Source organism: Sorex fumeus, unplaced genomic scaffold (assembly GCF_029834395.1).
Source record: "Sorex fumeus unplaced genomic scaffold, SorFum_2.1 ptg000001l, whole genome shotgun sequence".
NCBI lineage: Eukaryota > Metazoa > Chordata > Mammalia > Eulipotyphla > Soricidae > Sorex > Sorex fumeus.
The window spans coordinates 5,094,596-5,111,104 of NW_026606058.1; the positions used below are offsets into that span (position 1 = coordinate 5,094,596).

At 42.2% G+C, this 16,509-nt stretch overlaps 1 protein-coding gene across 1 annotated transcript in view; it reads left to right on the forward strand.

Annotated features, from left to right (window-relative positions):
- Positions 1-16,509, forward strand: part of TTF2 (transcription termination factor 2) — a 52,901-nt gene that overhangs the window by 6,526 nt on the left and 29,866 nt on the right. Inside the window, exon 4 of the mRNA XM_056115283.1 lies at positions 15,616-15,682. Within this exon, the coding sequence (XP_055971258.1) occupies positions 15,616-15,682 (67 nt within the window). The remainder of the gene's footprint in view (positions 1-15,615; positions 15,683-16,509) is intronic.

The following is a 16,509-nucleotide window of genomic DNA, read 5'->3' on the forward strand; positions in this document are numbered from 1 at the left end:
CAGCGCAAAGCGAGCACCCTACTCGCTCTGCTATTTCCCTGGCCCATCATTTTGTTTAAGTGTGTGTGTGTGTGTGTGTGTGTGTGTGTGTGTGTGTGTGTGTGTATGTGTGTGTGTGTGTATGTGTACATATATGCATGCATTTAAAATTTGGGGAGTGAAAAGGGATTTGGCCACACCTGCAAGTGCTCAGGAACTACTCCTGCTTGGTGTTTGCTCCTGGCAATGCTTGGAAGATCATGCTTGATGTGGATTGATCCAGGGCCTCCTCTGTGTAAACCATGCCCTTAGCCCATGAGCTACTTCTGGCCCCTTAACATGTTCATATTAATATGTGCACCGGTGGCTCACCCTTGGATCGCATCAACTGCTTCCCCCTCCGTGTTGAGTGTTGCTTGTGCCAGGATCTGTGGAACTGTAACCTAGGGCTTCTGCATGCAGAGTCTGTGCTCTGCTCCACAGACCCATCTCCTGAGCACTTTTGGACTCCCTTTACCTAATATATCCACTCGACCTCCACACTTTGGCACCCATCAATCTGTTGATTTGGTTTAATTATAATATTAACTTTAATATTTTTAGGTTCATTGTAGGGGCTATACATGGCAGTGCCAGGGAATGGGAGAACACACAGGAATCAAACCCCAGGGCTTTATACATGCAGGACATGTACTCTACATCTGAGCCTCATCCCTGCATCCTTTTTTTTTGGTTCCTTGTATATCGCAAGATCATGGAGTTTCCTATTTCTCAGATGCATTTCACTTCGTACCTCTTATTTCTCTTAATTATTGCAAATGAAAGATCACATCTCTTTTCCTCCAGTAGCTGACAAGTCTATCGCTGTTAGGTAGAAGCATGGTTCCTTCTGTCTATTCCGCCATTGTTGAACACTTTGTTTCTTTCCATATATTGGCTATTCCATTATCTTGCAGTGAACAGTAATGATGCAGTGAATGGGGCATGTAGATACCTTTACAAATCAGTGTTTTTATTTTCCTCACACAAATACCCAGAGGTGGAACACCTGGAAGGAACTGGAATAGCTGAAATATCATAGGATATTTCTGCTTTCGGTTTTTGAGGACCTGCCAGACTGTTTTCCAGACTGACTCACCAGTTGGTTCTGTTACCACAAGTGCACAGGCTGTCCATTTTCCTTTCTCCAGATCCCTTCCAATGCTTATTGTATCTTGTCTTTTTCTTTCTTTTTTAAAATATTTTTATTGAATCACTGTGAGGCAGACTCATACAAAGCTGTTCACGATTAGCTTTCAGTCATACAGTGTTCCAACACCCATCCCTCCACCAGTGGACATTTTTCAGCACTGGTCCCCAGTGTTCCTCCCATCACCTTCCCCACCTCCCCCAGCCTGCCTCTATGGCAGATGCTTTCTGCTTTTATTCTCTCTCTCCCTCTCTCCTTCTTCCTCCCTCCCTCCTTCTCCCTCTCCCTCTCCCTCCCTCTCTCCCTCCACCCCCTCTCTGTTGGGCATTGTGGTTTGCAGTACAAATACTGAAAGGTTATCAGGTATATATCCCTTTACTTACTTTTAACATTCAGTTCTTGTCCAGCATGATCATTCCCAGCTATTATTGTCATACTTAATACTCCCTTCTCTATCATAAATGTGTGCACTGTAGCACTGTAGAACTGTCCTCCTGTTGTTCATCGATTTGCTCGAGCGGGCCCAGTAATGTCTCCATTGTGAGACTTGTTGTATCAAGTACATCATGGGTAGCTTGCCAGGCTTTGCCGTGCAGGCGAGATACTCTCAAGTACATCATGGGTAGCTTGCCAGGCTCTCCAAGGGGGGCGGAGGAATTGAACCTGGCTCGGCTGGGCTGGCCTCGTGCAAGGCAAATGCCCTACCACTGTGCTATCACTGTGTTATCGCTACAGCCTGAGTGCAGGCTATCTATATCAGTCCCTCTCCGTCTGACTCATTTCACTCAGTATGACACTCTATTTCCATTCATTTATAGGCAAATTTCATGACTTCACTTTTCCCAACAGCTGCATAGTATTCGATTGTGTAGATGTGCCATAGTTTCCTTATCCATTTGTCAGTTCTTGGGGGCTCAGGTTGTTTTTAGATTCTGGCTATTGTGAATAGTGCTGCAACGAATATTGAAGTGCATGCAGATGGTGGGGGTTTTTTTTGTCATTTTTTTCCTTTATTTTTTAAAATTGTATTGAATCACCGTGAGATAGTTAGCAGATAGTGATTCTGCTGTCTTTTGGGTCTCCAAGGTATATTCCCAGAAGTGGTATTGTTTGGTCAAATGGGAGCTCAATTTCTAGTTTTGTGAGGAATGTCCATATTGTTTTCCATAAAAGCTGGACCACTCGGCATTCTCGCCAATAGTGAAGGAGAGCCCCTTTCTCCCTACATCTGCACCAGCACTGGTTGTTCTTGTTCTTTTGGGTGTGTGCCAATCTCTGTGGTGTGACGTGCTATCTCAATGTTGTTTTGATTTGTATCTCCCTGATGATTAGTGATATAGAGGATTTTTTTCATGTGCCTTTCCTATTTTTTGTGAATATTTCTGTTAATTTCTTCTTTCCATTTTTTATTTGGTCGTAGGTTTTTTTCTTATAAAGTTCTATCAGTGCCTTATATATTTTGGATATTAACCCCATATCTGATGGGTCGTGGGTAAATATTTTTTTCCATTGTATGGGCTGTATCTTGGTTACTGTTTCTTTTGAGGTGCAAAAGCTTCTTAATGTAGTTCCGTTTGTTTATCTTTGTTTTCACTTGCTTGGTCAGTGGTGTTTCATTTTTGAAGATGCTTTTAGCTTCAATATCATGGAGGGCTCTGCCTGTGTTTTCCTCCACATACCTTATGAATTCAGGTCTGATATTGAGGTCTTTAATCCATTTTGATCCTGACTTTTGTCCTGGTGGTAAGCAGTCACAAAAGTTCACTTTTTTGAATGAACTTTTTCATTTTCATCTGAGTTCATTTTTTTTCCATGTCCAGTTTTCTCAGTACCACTTCATGAAGAGGCTTTCCTTACTCCCTTCACATTTCTTGCTCCCTTATCAAAGATTAAATGATCATATATTTGAGAGTCTGTGTCAGGATATTCAACTCTGTGCTATTGGTCTGCAGGTCTGTTTTTGTTGCAATACCATGCTATTTGAATAACTGTGTTTGTATAGTTATTAAGTTGGGGAAGGTGACCCCTCCCATCTTTTTCCCCAAGGATTGCTTTGACTGTTTGTGAGGGTTTATTGTTCCATATGAATTTCACAGTGTTTGGTCTATTTTTTTTTTTTTAAATCATGGTAATCCTTATAGGGAACACATTGAGTCTATATAATACTTGGGGGACTATTGCCGTTTTGACCATGTTACTTCTCCCAATCCATGAGCAGGGGGTGTGTCTCCATTTCCTCGTGTCCTCTTTTATTTCCTGAAGTAGTGTTTTGTAGTTTTCTTTGTACAGGTCTTTCAGCTCTTAAGTTAAGCTGATTTTGTGATACTTGATTTTCTGAGGCACAATTGTGAACGGGATTGTATTTCTAATACCTCTCTCTTCTCTTTCATTATTTTCATATAAGAGAGCCATGGACTTCTGGGTATTGACTTTGTAACCTGCCACTCTACTATATAAATCTATTGTTTCTAGGAGCTTTTTCATGGAGTCTTTAGGATTTTCTAAAGATAGCATCATGTCATCTGCAAATAGTGAGAGCTTGACTTCTTCCTTTCCTATCTGGTTGCCTTTGATATCTTCATCTTGCCTACTTGCTATGACAAGTACTTCCAGTACCATATTGACTAGAAATGGTGAAAGTGGGCAGCCTTGTCTCATCCCAGATCTTAGAGGGAAGGCTTACCGTTTTTCCCCATTGAGGATAATGCTTACTGTGGGCCTTTGGTAGATGACTTTGACTATATTGAGGAAAGGTCTCCTTCAATTCCCATTTTGTTGAGAGATTTCTATCATGAATGTGTGCTCGATCTTACCAAATGCCTTCTCTGTGTCTATTGAGATGATCATATGTTTTTAATTTTTTTTTTATTGATAAAGTGTATTATGTTGACTGAGTTGTGAATGTTAAACCATCCTTGCATCCCTGGCATGAATCATACTTGGTGTGATGTATTATGATCTTCTGGATGAGCCATTGGATTCTGTTTGCCAATATTTTATTGAGGACCTTTGCATATGTGTTCATCAGAGATATTGGCCTGTAGTTCTCCTTTCGGCTCTCTCTCTCTCTCTCTCTCTCTCTCTCTCTCTTTCTCTTTCTCTCTCTCTCTCTGTCTCTCTCTTTCTCTTTCTCTCTCTGGCTTTAGGAATCAGTATGATATTAGTCTCTTAGGAACTGGGAGTGCTTCTGTTTTTTCAGTTTCCCAGAAAGGTTTGAAGAGGATTTGCAGTAAGTCGTTTTTAAAGGTTTGGAAGGAATCACTAGTAAATCTATCTGGGCCAGGCTTTGTTTTTGGAAGACTTTTGATTATCGTTTCAGTTTCCTTGGTAGTGCTATACCTGTTCAGGTATTCCATATCTTTGTGGTTCAGCCTTGGGAGCTTATAAGTATCTAGGAATTTATTCATTTCTTTGAGGTTCTCTTGTTTCGTGGCATACAGATTCTCAAAGTAATCTCTGACAATCTTTTGAATTTCTGTGGTTTCTACTGGATCCTTCTGTTCATTTCAGATTCAATTTATTAAATAAATGAAATTTATTTATTTCAGATTTCTCTTTGTGATTCTTGCTAGTGGTTTATCAATCTTAAATTTATTTTTTCAAAACAACTCTTGGTTTCATTGATCTTTTGGATTGTTTTATTTTTGGAATCCAGCCCATTGATTCCTGCTGACTTTTATTATTTCTTTCCTCCTGCCTGTTTTGGGCTTCTCTTATTTGTAATATTTTAAGATCTTCAGCTGTAAAGTCAAGAATATTTATGTGGTCCCTTTCTTCCTTTGTGATGAATCCTTGCAGAGCTATAAACTTTCCTCTTAACACTGTGTTAGCTGTGTCCCCCAGGTTCTGATAGCTTATGTCCTCATTTTCATTTGTTTCTAAGAATCTTTGGATTTCTTACTTTATTTCATCTCTAACCCACTGGTTGTTCAGTAGTGAGCTGTTTAATTTCCAGGTGTTTGATTTGGTTCTCAGCTTCTGCGTGCGATTAACTTCTATCTTCAGTGGTCTGAAAATGCAGTCAGTACCATTTCTATCTTCTTGATTTTTAGAGAAGTCTGTTTTGTGGCCCAGCATGTGGTCTTTCTTAGAGAAGGTCCCATGTGCACTGTAGAAGTATGTGTATTCGGCTTTGGGGATGTAAAATGTCCTGTAATATCTAGTAGTCGTCTCTCTTCCATTTCTTCCTTCAAAGTCAGTATTTCCTTGCTAAGTTGTAGTATCATTGATCTATCAAGAGATGACAAGGCGGTGTTGAAGTCTCCAACCATTACTTGACTGTGCCCAATGTCCTCTGAAGTTTACTAGCAGTTGTTTTAAGTATTTTGCTGGTCCCTCATTGAGTGCATATCTGTTTAGGAATGTAATTTCTTCCTAGTGTACATATCCCTTGATTATTAAGAAATGGCTTTTCTGTCCGTTCTAATCTTTTCCAGGCTTAAAACTCTGTATTGTCAGATGCTAGTATGGCCAACCCAGCTTTTTTGAGAGAGTTCTTTGCTTGAAGAATAGGTTTCCATCCTTTGACTTTGAGCCTGTGTTTGTTCTAACTGTTAAAATGTGTATCTTGTCGGCAGCAGAATGTTAGATTCAGTTTTTTAATCCATTTTGCCACTCTGTCTCTTAATTCGTGCATTCAGAGCATTGACATTGAGATCATGGTCATGGGGTTTTGTGTCATTTTTCTGTAGAAGTTTGTTGTGTTTATCGAGTTTGTCTTGTCTTTTTTTTTTTTTTTTTTTTTTTGCTTTTTGGGTCACACCCAGCGAAGCTCAGGGGTTACTCCTGGCTCTGCACTCAGGAATTACTCCTGGCGGTGCTTGGGGAACCATATGGGATGCCGGGGATCGAACCCAGGTCGGCCGCATGCAAGGCAAACGCCCTACCTGCTGTGCTATATCACTCGGGCCTGAGTTTGTCTTGTCTTATAGTTGCCCCTTCGGTCTTTCTTTTAAGGTTTGTTTTGAGTCTGTTAAGTTCCTGAGCGTTGTTTATCCACTGAGTATGGTTTCTTCAGATCTGAATGAGAGTCTGGCTGGGTAAAGTATTCTTGGTGAGGCATTCATTTCATTGAGTTTTTTTCACTGTGTCCCACCACTGTCTTCAGACCCAGATGGTTTTGTCTGATAAGTTGCTGTAAATCTAAGGGATTCTCCTTTGTATGCGATTTCCTTCTTTGACCTTGCTGCTTGCACTATTGTGTCTCTATTCATGGTATTCATCGTTCTGATTGTACCCTTCAGGATTCTTGGATCTGGATGCCTGCATTCTCCAGCTCTGGGAACTTTTCAGCAATAATATCTTTAACTGTGACTACCTTGTTTGGGTTGCCTCTTTGTTCTTCTGGTACTCTGATTATTCATGTTTTCCCTTTTGAATTCATCCCAGATATCTCTTATTCACCCTTGAGCTATTTTGAGGTCTTTTCCCATCTTCTCTTACTGGTGAGGGTATCCACTGAATTTTTAGTTTTATCTGCCGAATTTTTTCTTGGTGACACTTTTGTTTGTAGCTTTATTTCTGCTCCCATTTCTTCCTGTATTTTGTTGACTGTTTCTGTTTCTTTCATATCTTTCTTTATTTTGTTGGATGTCAACTCCACTGTTTCTTTGCGCTCGTTAAATATTCTCACCGTTTCATCACTGAATTCTTAATTAGAGATATTCTGGTACTCCCTGTTGAGGCTGCAGGACTCTTTTCGTCCACGCCTCATGTGGTGGGACTCTGCTGTTTCCCCATAGTAAGGAGGTGGCTCCCTCCAGTTCACTCTTAGCATCCCCTTCTCATTGCCAGGGAGAACTCTGGGTGAGATCGATTGATCCGCTTTCCCCTTCAAGGATATTACCTTTCTCTTTGGTGTTCCTGTGTGACTTTGGTAGGGCCTCTAGCGCTGATCGAGGGGATGTGTTCTTTTAGATTGGGTTTGTACAGATTCTTGGGTTCACTGTTAATTTGGTGTGTGTTGGAGGGTATTTTGATTGGAATAGATTATTCCAGTGGATTTTTGGCCTAATGTGATTGGGGTAGCCAGGCTGCCCTCATAAGAGCTTGGTAAAGGAGACTGAGGTATGGGTCCAGTGCACTATGAAAGGGAAAATTAACTAGCGGCCGTATGAGAGGCAGCCCCCCACCCCACCCCACCCCACCCCATCCCCCTGCCACTGGTGTACCTGTGAGGGGAGGGGCCCCACATTGGCAGAGATCCTGGGCTACAGTTCGAAGCACATCTAAAATCACAGGTCTCCCCTAACACCTAGGTGCTCTCCTGTTTGCTGCCAGATGACCCCCTTCTCTCCCCTCCCCGCCCCCCCATACGGAGGGGAGGGGAGGGGCCTCTTTTTCTTTTTATCTTAGTGTGGTTTGGATTTGCATTTCCATGATGAGTGAGCTCACCTGTTGCCCATCTGGAGGCCTCATGGGGGGAATGTCTCTTCTGATGCTCTGTCCCACCCCCACCCCCTCTTGTTTTAATGAAGTAGAATAGTTTGGATTGTTGTTTGTGTTTGTTTTGGAGTTATACCCCGCTGTGCTCAGGGCTTACTCCTATCCTGGAGCTAGTATAATGGGTATGGCAGTTGCCTTCATGTGGTAAACCCAGCTTTGATCCTCAGCAGCCCTTGTGGTCCCCTGAACCCCAGCAGAAGTCATCCCTGAATGCAGAGCCAGGAGTAAGCCACGCGCACAGCTGAGAATGGTCCCAAAATAAAAAAGAGATGGGGTGGGGGGGAGAAAGGAAGGGAAGGAGGGAGTGAGGAAGGAAGGAAGGAGAGATAGGTGAGGGGAGAGAAAGAAAATGAGAGATGCGTGTTCAAGAGGGAGCAGCTTCTCCCTGAGAGTCAGGGTTCTTCAGGGGGATCAAAGCTCTGTCCATTTTTCATTTGCTCCGGTGTTGGCTGATGAGTTGTTTGTGTTATTCATAGTTCAGTATGTTCACCCTTTATGAATTATCTGGTTTCCCCTCACTGGTTGGCTTCTCAGTTTGTTGATTGTTGGCTGTTATTTGTTTTGGTGTCAGATGCAAGGAATAAAAAAAACATCAAGCAGATTGCTAAGAGTTTCTTCCTAGATTTATGGTTTCGAATCTTCTATTTAAGTTTTTTATCCATTTTCGATCAAATTTTGTAGATGGGTAAAATACTTGTCCAGTTTCTTTCTTTTTTTTTTTTTTTTTGCTTTTTGGGTCACACCTGGCTATGCACAGGGGCTATTCCTGGCTCTGCACTCAGGAGTTACTCCTGCCGTTGCCCAGGGGACCACATGGGATGCTGGGAATCGAACCCGGGTCAGGCGTGTGCAAGGCAAACGCCCCTACCCACTGTGCTGTCTCTCCAGCCCTCAGTTTCTTTTTTTTTTTTTGGTATGTGACTGTTTGGTTTTCCCATCATATATTGATTAGATTCTTTTCTTCATTGTTTATTTTTGGCTTGTTAAATTATTTGATAATATATGTGTAGGGCTGGAGCGATAGCACAGCGGTAGGGCGTTCGCCTTACAAGCGGCCAACATGGCCGACCCGAGTTCGATTCCTCCGCCCCTCTCGGAGAGCCCGGCAAGCTACCGAGAGTATTCGATATGCCAGACACAGTAACAACAAAGTCTCCAATGGAGACGTTACTGGGCCCGCTCGAGCAAATCGACGATCAACGGGAGGGCCTTTACCTTTTACCTTTATGTGTAGGTTCATAGCTGCATTTTCTTCTTTTTTTTATTTTCATAAAGTTGTTCGCAATAATGGATTACATTCAATATTTCGACACCTGTAGCAGTGCACTGTAGCACTGCCGTCCTGTTGTTCATCGATTTGCTCAAGTGGGCACCAGTAACGTCTCCATTGTGAGACTTGTTACTGTTTTTGCCATATCGAATATGCTGCGAGAGGAACGGAGGAATCGAACCCGGGTCAGCTGTGTGTGAGGCAAACGCCCTACCTGCTGTGCTATTGCTCCAGCCCATTTCGACACCTATGGCTGCATTTTCTTTTCTGTTGACTCACAGCTGTTTCATGCCAACACCTTAGTATTTTGATAACTAGTTTTCTAATGTAGTTTGAAATCAAGAAATGTGATGCCTCCAGCATTCTTCCTCAGTGGTTGACTCTCCCGGTCTTTGTGGTGTTAAATTTCAGAACCCTATGTCCTATTCTGTGAAAAATGCCACTGATAATTTCATAGGGGTAGCACTCAATCTGTAGAATGCTTTGCGTAGTTTGCACATTCTAACAATGTTAATTTTTCTAACCTCTGATCACACACAATTTTTGTTTGTATCTTCTTCACTTTTCTTAGTGTCTCATGGTTTTCAGTAAGCAGGTCTTTTACCTCCATTTTAAAACTTACTCCCTTTCGTTCTTTGTGAACCAACAGTAAATGGGATTTTCTTAATTTCCTTCTCATGGTTTATTGCTAGTGTATACAAGCACCCCAGATTTTTGTATATTTGTTTTGCATCCTAAGCTTGACTGCCTCGTCCCACTCACTTCCCCTACGTTGCTGCCTTCTCTCAGTTTTATAATCCAATGGGTTTATCATTGTTGGAGACTGTTTCCCTGTGCTCTGTATTCTACAGATGAATGAGATCATCTGGTATTTTTTCTCCCTCTGACTTACTTCACTTAACTAATGCTACCTTCCAGTTATTGTGTGATTTCTTTTTTTTTTATATATATAGCTATGTAGTATTCCATTGTGTATCACTGTATCACTGTCATCCCGTTATTCATTGAGCGGGCACCAGTGACGTCTGCATTTGTCCTAGCCTTGAGATTTTAGCAGCCTCTCTTTACTCATCCTTCCCAACGGTGCTGCATTGGGGGCTCTTTCCGGGTCAGGGGTATTGTGTATATATATTGCATATATATATACCACAAATTATTTGTCCATTTGTATCCGTTGTGAAGCATTTTGTTGCCTCTGTACTCTGGCTGTGAACATAGCTGTGTGTGTATATATATACATATATATATATACATTTTTTTTTTGCTTTTTGGGTCACACCCGGCGATGCTCAGGGGTTACTCCTGGCTTATGCACTCAGGAATCACTCCTGGCGGTGCTCGGGGGGCCATATGGGATGCTGGGAATCGAACCTGTGTTGACCATGTTGACTGCGTGCAAGGCAAACCCCCCACCCGCTGTGCTATTGCTCCAGCCCCTGTGTGTATATATTTTTAAATGAGTGTTTCTGGGTGTGGGAGGTAGATGCCAAGAAGTGGAATTGATGGGTCTTATGCAAGTTCTTTTTGTACATTTTGGAGAAATCTCTAGATTGCTTTTCCTAGAGGTTAAAGCAGATAACATTCCCAGCATCAGTGAATGAAGGTTCCCAGACCACTGCATCCTGCCAGTGTGGGTTCTTTCCAGTCCTGTTAACGTGTGCCATTCTCCCTGGCAGAGATGCCATCTTACTGGTGTTTTGGCTTACTTTTCCCTGACCATAAGTGGTGATGAACACTTTTCATATACCTTCTCGCCACCCGATTGCCCCTTTGGGGAATTGCCTGTTTATCTCCTCTCCCTATTTTTGGTGGAATTATTAGGTTTTTTTTTTAATTGTTGAGCTTTGTGAGTGCTTTACCTATCGTAGATATTAGCCCTTTAACTGAAGCATTTTTTATGTGAAAATATTGTTTCCCATTCAATCTGGCGTCTCTCTGTTTTTGCCCAAGTTTCGTTTACCATGCAAAACCTTTTAATCTGATGTTGTCCAGTGAAACGGTAAAATCTTTATTGAGACCATTGTAGATTGACATGCGGTTGGAAAAAAAAAAAAGAAATCCCATGTAGACTTGATCTGGTGGCAACATATTTAATTTGTAGTAGTTTGTTTGTATTATCATTTCAGTACAGTTTCCCCATGTGGTTTGTGTATTTGCTGCCACGGTTGTGGTGAACCATTACGTCACCATGGGTCTGTCTCCTCCTGTCCTTGGACTCCTGCAGTCTCACTCTCCTCCCTCCTCATCTCCAAGATGCTCGTCCCCGTGGCTACACTTTTATTATTTTAAAACTGTAAACATCAACCACAGCCTGCAACTGTTTTTCTTTATTTAAAAATTGCTGTTACCTGTCTTTTTATTATTCTATTGGAAAAAATATCCTTATATATTGTCAGAGGACTTGGCAGATAGATACACTGTAAATATTTTCTCTGTCATTTTCATTTTCTTAACTGTCTTTTGAAGAGCAGAGATTTTTGCATTCTTACAATGTCAACTTTATCATTTATTAATGGTGTTTTTGTATTTGCACTGAGGAATTGTTGCCTACCCAAAGTCTATAGTGGTTTCTTCTGGAAGCTTTACATTTTTTAATGGCCTTTTTATGTATTCTCTTATCTGCCTCAGATTAATTTTGTTGTAAGAAAAGTGGAAGCTTATCTCTTTCCCTCTACATCTTTGAATAACGATTCCATTGTCTCAGCTCTCTCTTTTGGCTTGGCTCATGCCTGACTGTGCTCAGGGCTTACTCCCTGCTCTCTGCTCGGGATCTCTCCTGGCCGGCCTGGGGGTTAGAGGTCAAGCCGTGGTCCGCTAAGTGGAAGACTAGAGCCCCAATCTCCGTGCTGTCTCGCTGGCCCTTCAGTACCAGTTTTAAAGACTTTTCCTATTAAATGCTTGGCTCCTCTGTGAAAAGTAAATTGACTGCCATGCGTGGCTGTTTCTGGATTTACTGATTTATTCCATTTATCCGGTTCCCTATTTTTACCCAATCAGATAAGATTGTATCTTGAGTCTCCTGGCCTCTACCTTTCCCACTCTGTTCCCCCCAGATTGACCATTCTAGATCTTTTGCATTCCCATATAAAAATGTCGAGTCCATTTTGTCGATTTCTACACAAAACCCTGCTGGGATTAATATAGATTTAGAATCTGAATCTATATAGATTAAGTAATTAGCATGTAATCATAAGCATATATATATATTTGTGACTTCTAAAGATTCTTTAAGCATCAGTTAATATTTTCATTATACAGTTTTATTCCCTTTTTAAAAATTTTAGTCTTCAGGGTTTATTTCCTTTTATGCTGTTTTAAGTAAAATTTATAGTTGGTTCCCAAGTGTTTTCTCCTGGTACAGAGGACCTAGCAAGCCTCTAGTGCACGCTGAAAGGGTGCCCTTCTGAACTGGGGACCCTCTCCTGGACAAAACCATGTTCTTAGGTGGTGGAAGCCATGGAAGAGCTGATCTAGTTTTGCACTAACAGGTGAATTATGGAGAACAGAGGAGGAAGTAAAGACAGTGGAGCACGAACGTTATTGAGAATGATAGTACATGGCTTGTGAATTTCTCACCACCATGGGATCTGCTGGGTGGGTCTTCCTTTTCCTGTTTCACACACATGAGGAAGCATTACGAGGGACTCGGAAGGGGACCTAGGCTCTCAGGGTCATACTATAGGTTTTGGGGTCCAGTCCTCAATCTGGTTCACTCTGGACACAACCCTTTGCTCCAAGTGAATGGCGAGGTACTTGGATTGAGGCAATGATCATGGCATTGGGTGCACTATGATTAAAGAAAAACATGCTGGAAGAGAATTGATTGGACATTTTTCCTGCTGAAAGAGAATCGATCAGGCATTTTTCCTAGTAGGGCAGACCATTTGTCACTGGGTGTAGTGATCGTGTAGCCCTAGCTTCCTAGTGTATGAATGAGATCTCGGTAAAACTGTGAGTGAGGCTTTTAGCCTGGTGATGGTGTTGTCAGTGCTCAGTAAGCAGTTGCTCTGTTGGGGTTGTGGCTAATGGGCTTTACCATTAAGACAGGAAAGGAAAAGCGTTACAGTTTGTGGCTGACGCAGTTTTGGACTAATCCTATTTTACATTTGTGTGAAATCAGCTAGAAAATTAAGCATGCAGCTTCAAGAGAAGTTCAGTGTTGATGATAACATTTTAAGAACTAATCTTTAGCATGCTGCATGATTCTAAGCGGACGAAGCTGAGAAGTCATAATTAGTTTAAAGTAGAGGAAGACGGGGCTGGAGCAATAGCACAGGGGGTAGGGCGTTTGCCTAGCACGCATCCAACCCAGGTTCGATTTCCAGCATCCCATATGGTCCCCCAAGCACCGCCAGGAGTAATTCCTGAGTGCAGAGCCAGGAGTCCACGTGGCTACACTTTTATTATTTTAAAACTGAGCATTGCTGGGTGTGATCCAAAAAGCAAAAAAAAAAAAAAAAAAAAATACAGGAAGACATTTCTTCTTAAGAGTGCTGTGTTTCTTTTTCACCCAAGTCTAGATCAGTAGCGATGGGAGGTTTAACTGGGGCTCTTAAATGTTGTTTTAGGGCCTGGAAGATGTTGCTGTGGGTAACCCACACTTAACCCAGCAGGTGCAAGGGTGTGAGGGTCAACCTTAGTAAGTCCTGCAAGTGCTAAGGGGATCCTGATCTCTCTGGCCTTGGGCCACAGCGGGAGGGGAGCCATCGGATGCCTCCATGAGTTTGGAAGTATCAGGGCTCCTGTGAGACTGAGAGCTTGGTCCAGGGGCCATGTGCGTACCAAGTGATCCTGCCCACATGTGTTCTGGGACGCCCCGTCGGGGAGAAGAGAAATAAGCTAAAATGCTGTTCTAGGACAAGTAAAAGTAAGTCCTGAAGCACAAAATAAACTTAAAAAGGAAGACTTAGAGCCCCGTAAGTGGTAGAGGGAGACGTCCACACAGTGAGCAAGTCCCCATGAATGATTTATTATTAGCAGACTAGAAGGGCTTTCACAAAATTAGCAGACTAGAAGGGCTTTCACAGAACCCTCATACTCTGGAGCATAATTTCAGGAAGTACAGCCTCTTCCTCTTCCAAACGGGGCTTACTTTTAAGGATTTTCAGTACTTTACATCCTCAGATGAGCAGGATTCTGTTTAAGCTTCTTGCTAGCAGACAGGAGCAGCAGCCATGGAAAAGTGTGGGCAGGAGATTCAAAGATTTTGGTGTGGAACTGTGCGGCTTTCTCTTCCTTCAACACCAGGCGGCGCCGCACACCAGCATTCTCCAGGCACAGCCCTGAACCTCACCTTTGGTCCCTGAAGGGTAACAGTCCCCCAGGACCAGTGGGAAGAACTCTGTCCTTTAGAGGAATGATAGGCTCCCCTTGGTTTATACATGGTGAACATTATCAGTGAGCTTCTGAGTTCGTGGGTTTTTTTCCCCCTTTAGATTGTGAGATTAAAGTAGATGAGACTTCTTTTTTTTGGCCTATATTTGGGCAAAACAAGTGTTAGTTCTTTGGATTACGGGGTGTTATTGGTAAGTAAGATACACCCACTGATACTCAGGACTTAATAACACCAGAATCATCGCATGCTGCAAAGCAGCTAGTGCCCCGGTGGGCCCCCCGGCAACACTGGCACGTACATTGTTTAATTCAGTGAAGATTATCTGTGTTGATGACAGTCCTGTGGGGGAAAACCAGACTCACACAGGAGATCTGGAGGGTCTGTGCTGTGAAGAACCCTCCCCGCCCCCAGGGCCAAAGCTTGTTGGGTGTCATACCATGTACTGCCCTATGGGAGAGAAGCGGTCCTTGCCGGGTCCAGAGGGACAGTACAGCAGGCAGGGTGCTTGCCTCATATGCAGCTGACCTTGGGTCTCTCACCTGCATTGCACCTGGTTGCCAGGAATGATCCCTGAGCACAGAGCCAGGAGTAAGTCCTGAGCACTGCTGGCTGTGGCAAAAAAACCCAAAAAACAGAAACACCAACAATGAAAAGACGCGGACTCTTTTGTTGTTAACCAGTTGGAATACAAATTTTCAGTTTTCACAGCTTCATAAATGTCAGTTTACTTTTCAGTAATTTTATTTATATGTTTTAGTCAAGATCTAAGATTCACAAAATTGTGATCAATTGATTTGTCTCATAAGTGTCCCCTTGATCCCTCTATTCCTTTTTCCTCTCTTTTGTTTAATGAAGAAATCAAGTTATGTGTCATACAGCGTTTCCCGCTGGTGGGGTGGCACAGTACACCCCCATGGCCTAGTCCTACGCATTTTTCTGCATCTCCTTTAAGTTGGTATTTAGGTCCAGATTTGACCAAATTAAGGGTTTTTGTTTATTTGTTTTCATTCTTTTCACTGTTTTCAATTGGCTAGGTTTTATATTTGTTTTCCTTTATAAGAAAGGATCGTGACTTGCGTTGGGGATATTTAATGCCTGGTTTTCTCGTTTTCTGATTCTTCATCAGAAAGAATTGTTGATCAGTCTTCATAGCTGCCTTTCTCGGTGTAGTAAACCGCATACATGTGCCTATATCACATTATTGTGATGTCTCTGTTCTTAGCCACTCAAGCGACCTTTGCAGTAAAATAAATTTTAAAGTGTATGAAGAGTAATTGATTTTAAGCAACCTTTCATAACCTGACCAAATAGTTCTAAGATGTTTTCTGGATATAAAAGAAATTTGACTCTTAATGGGTTTTCTCAGCGTTGATTATTTGTATTTTTGTACTTCATCAGATTGTTCTTCCGGTGCAGTAAAAGTAAGGCCGAGGGGAAGCAGTGGTGCGGAGGTATCCCGTGGCAGGTAGGAGTTTCTCATCTGCTTTCTAGCCTGTTAAATCTGCAGCACCTAGGCCTAAAGGGGTTTTGCAGCCCATGTGCCTGTCAGGCTTCGGCATGTGTCCCTGAAACACAGTTCTCTTAAGTTTCCCTTAAGCAAGGGAAACCTCATTAAGGCTTTTTTAATTCAGATGTCCAGTTGGGCCATTTCAAAGTCTTTTCCTTGTATTCTATGCACTTAAATTTTTCTGTAGTTTGTACTCAGGGAAAATTTAGCTCTGAGGAACCTCAGCATCTTCTTGTAGGCCACATACACTTGCGTTGACATAGGCAGAGTACAGTCCACCAGCTCCTAGAATGCTAGAATTGGAAGAGTCTCTTAGGACCCACGGAGCTAAAGCAGAATGGGCAACTGGACCTTTAAGGTTGAATGAAGAGCTCTTGGCTGAATTCACAGTTCTAGATGCCTCTAGTGAAACGCCATAAATCCAGAATTAAAAAAATAATAAATACACAGGACCTTGTTTAGGTTTGGGCAGACATTCATCTTGAGGAGGACATCTTTCAAGAAAAGTACGTGTTGCAACTTCCACTGTTGTCAGAGCTCTTTGATTGGTCTCTACTTTTTAAAAAAATTTTATTTTCATAAAGTTGTTCACAATAATGGATTACATTCAATATTTCTACGCCAGTCCCACCACCATTACACCTTCCCACTGCCATTATTTTGAATTTTCCTGCCATCGCTCAAACCTGCCGAACAGGCAGATGCTAGATGATTATTTTGCATTGCTTGCTGTGAAGAGAATAAGATAATCATGCGGCCACTCTTGCAGCCACGCGCTCCTAGAA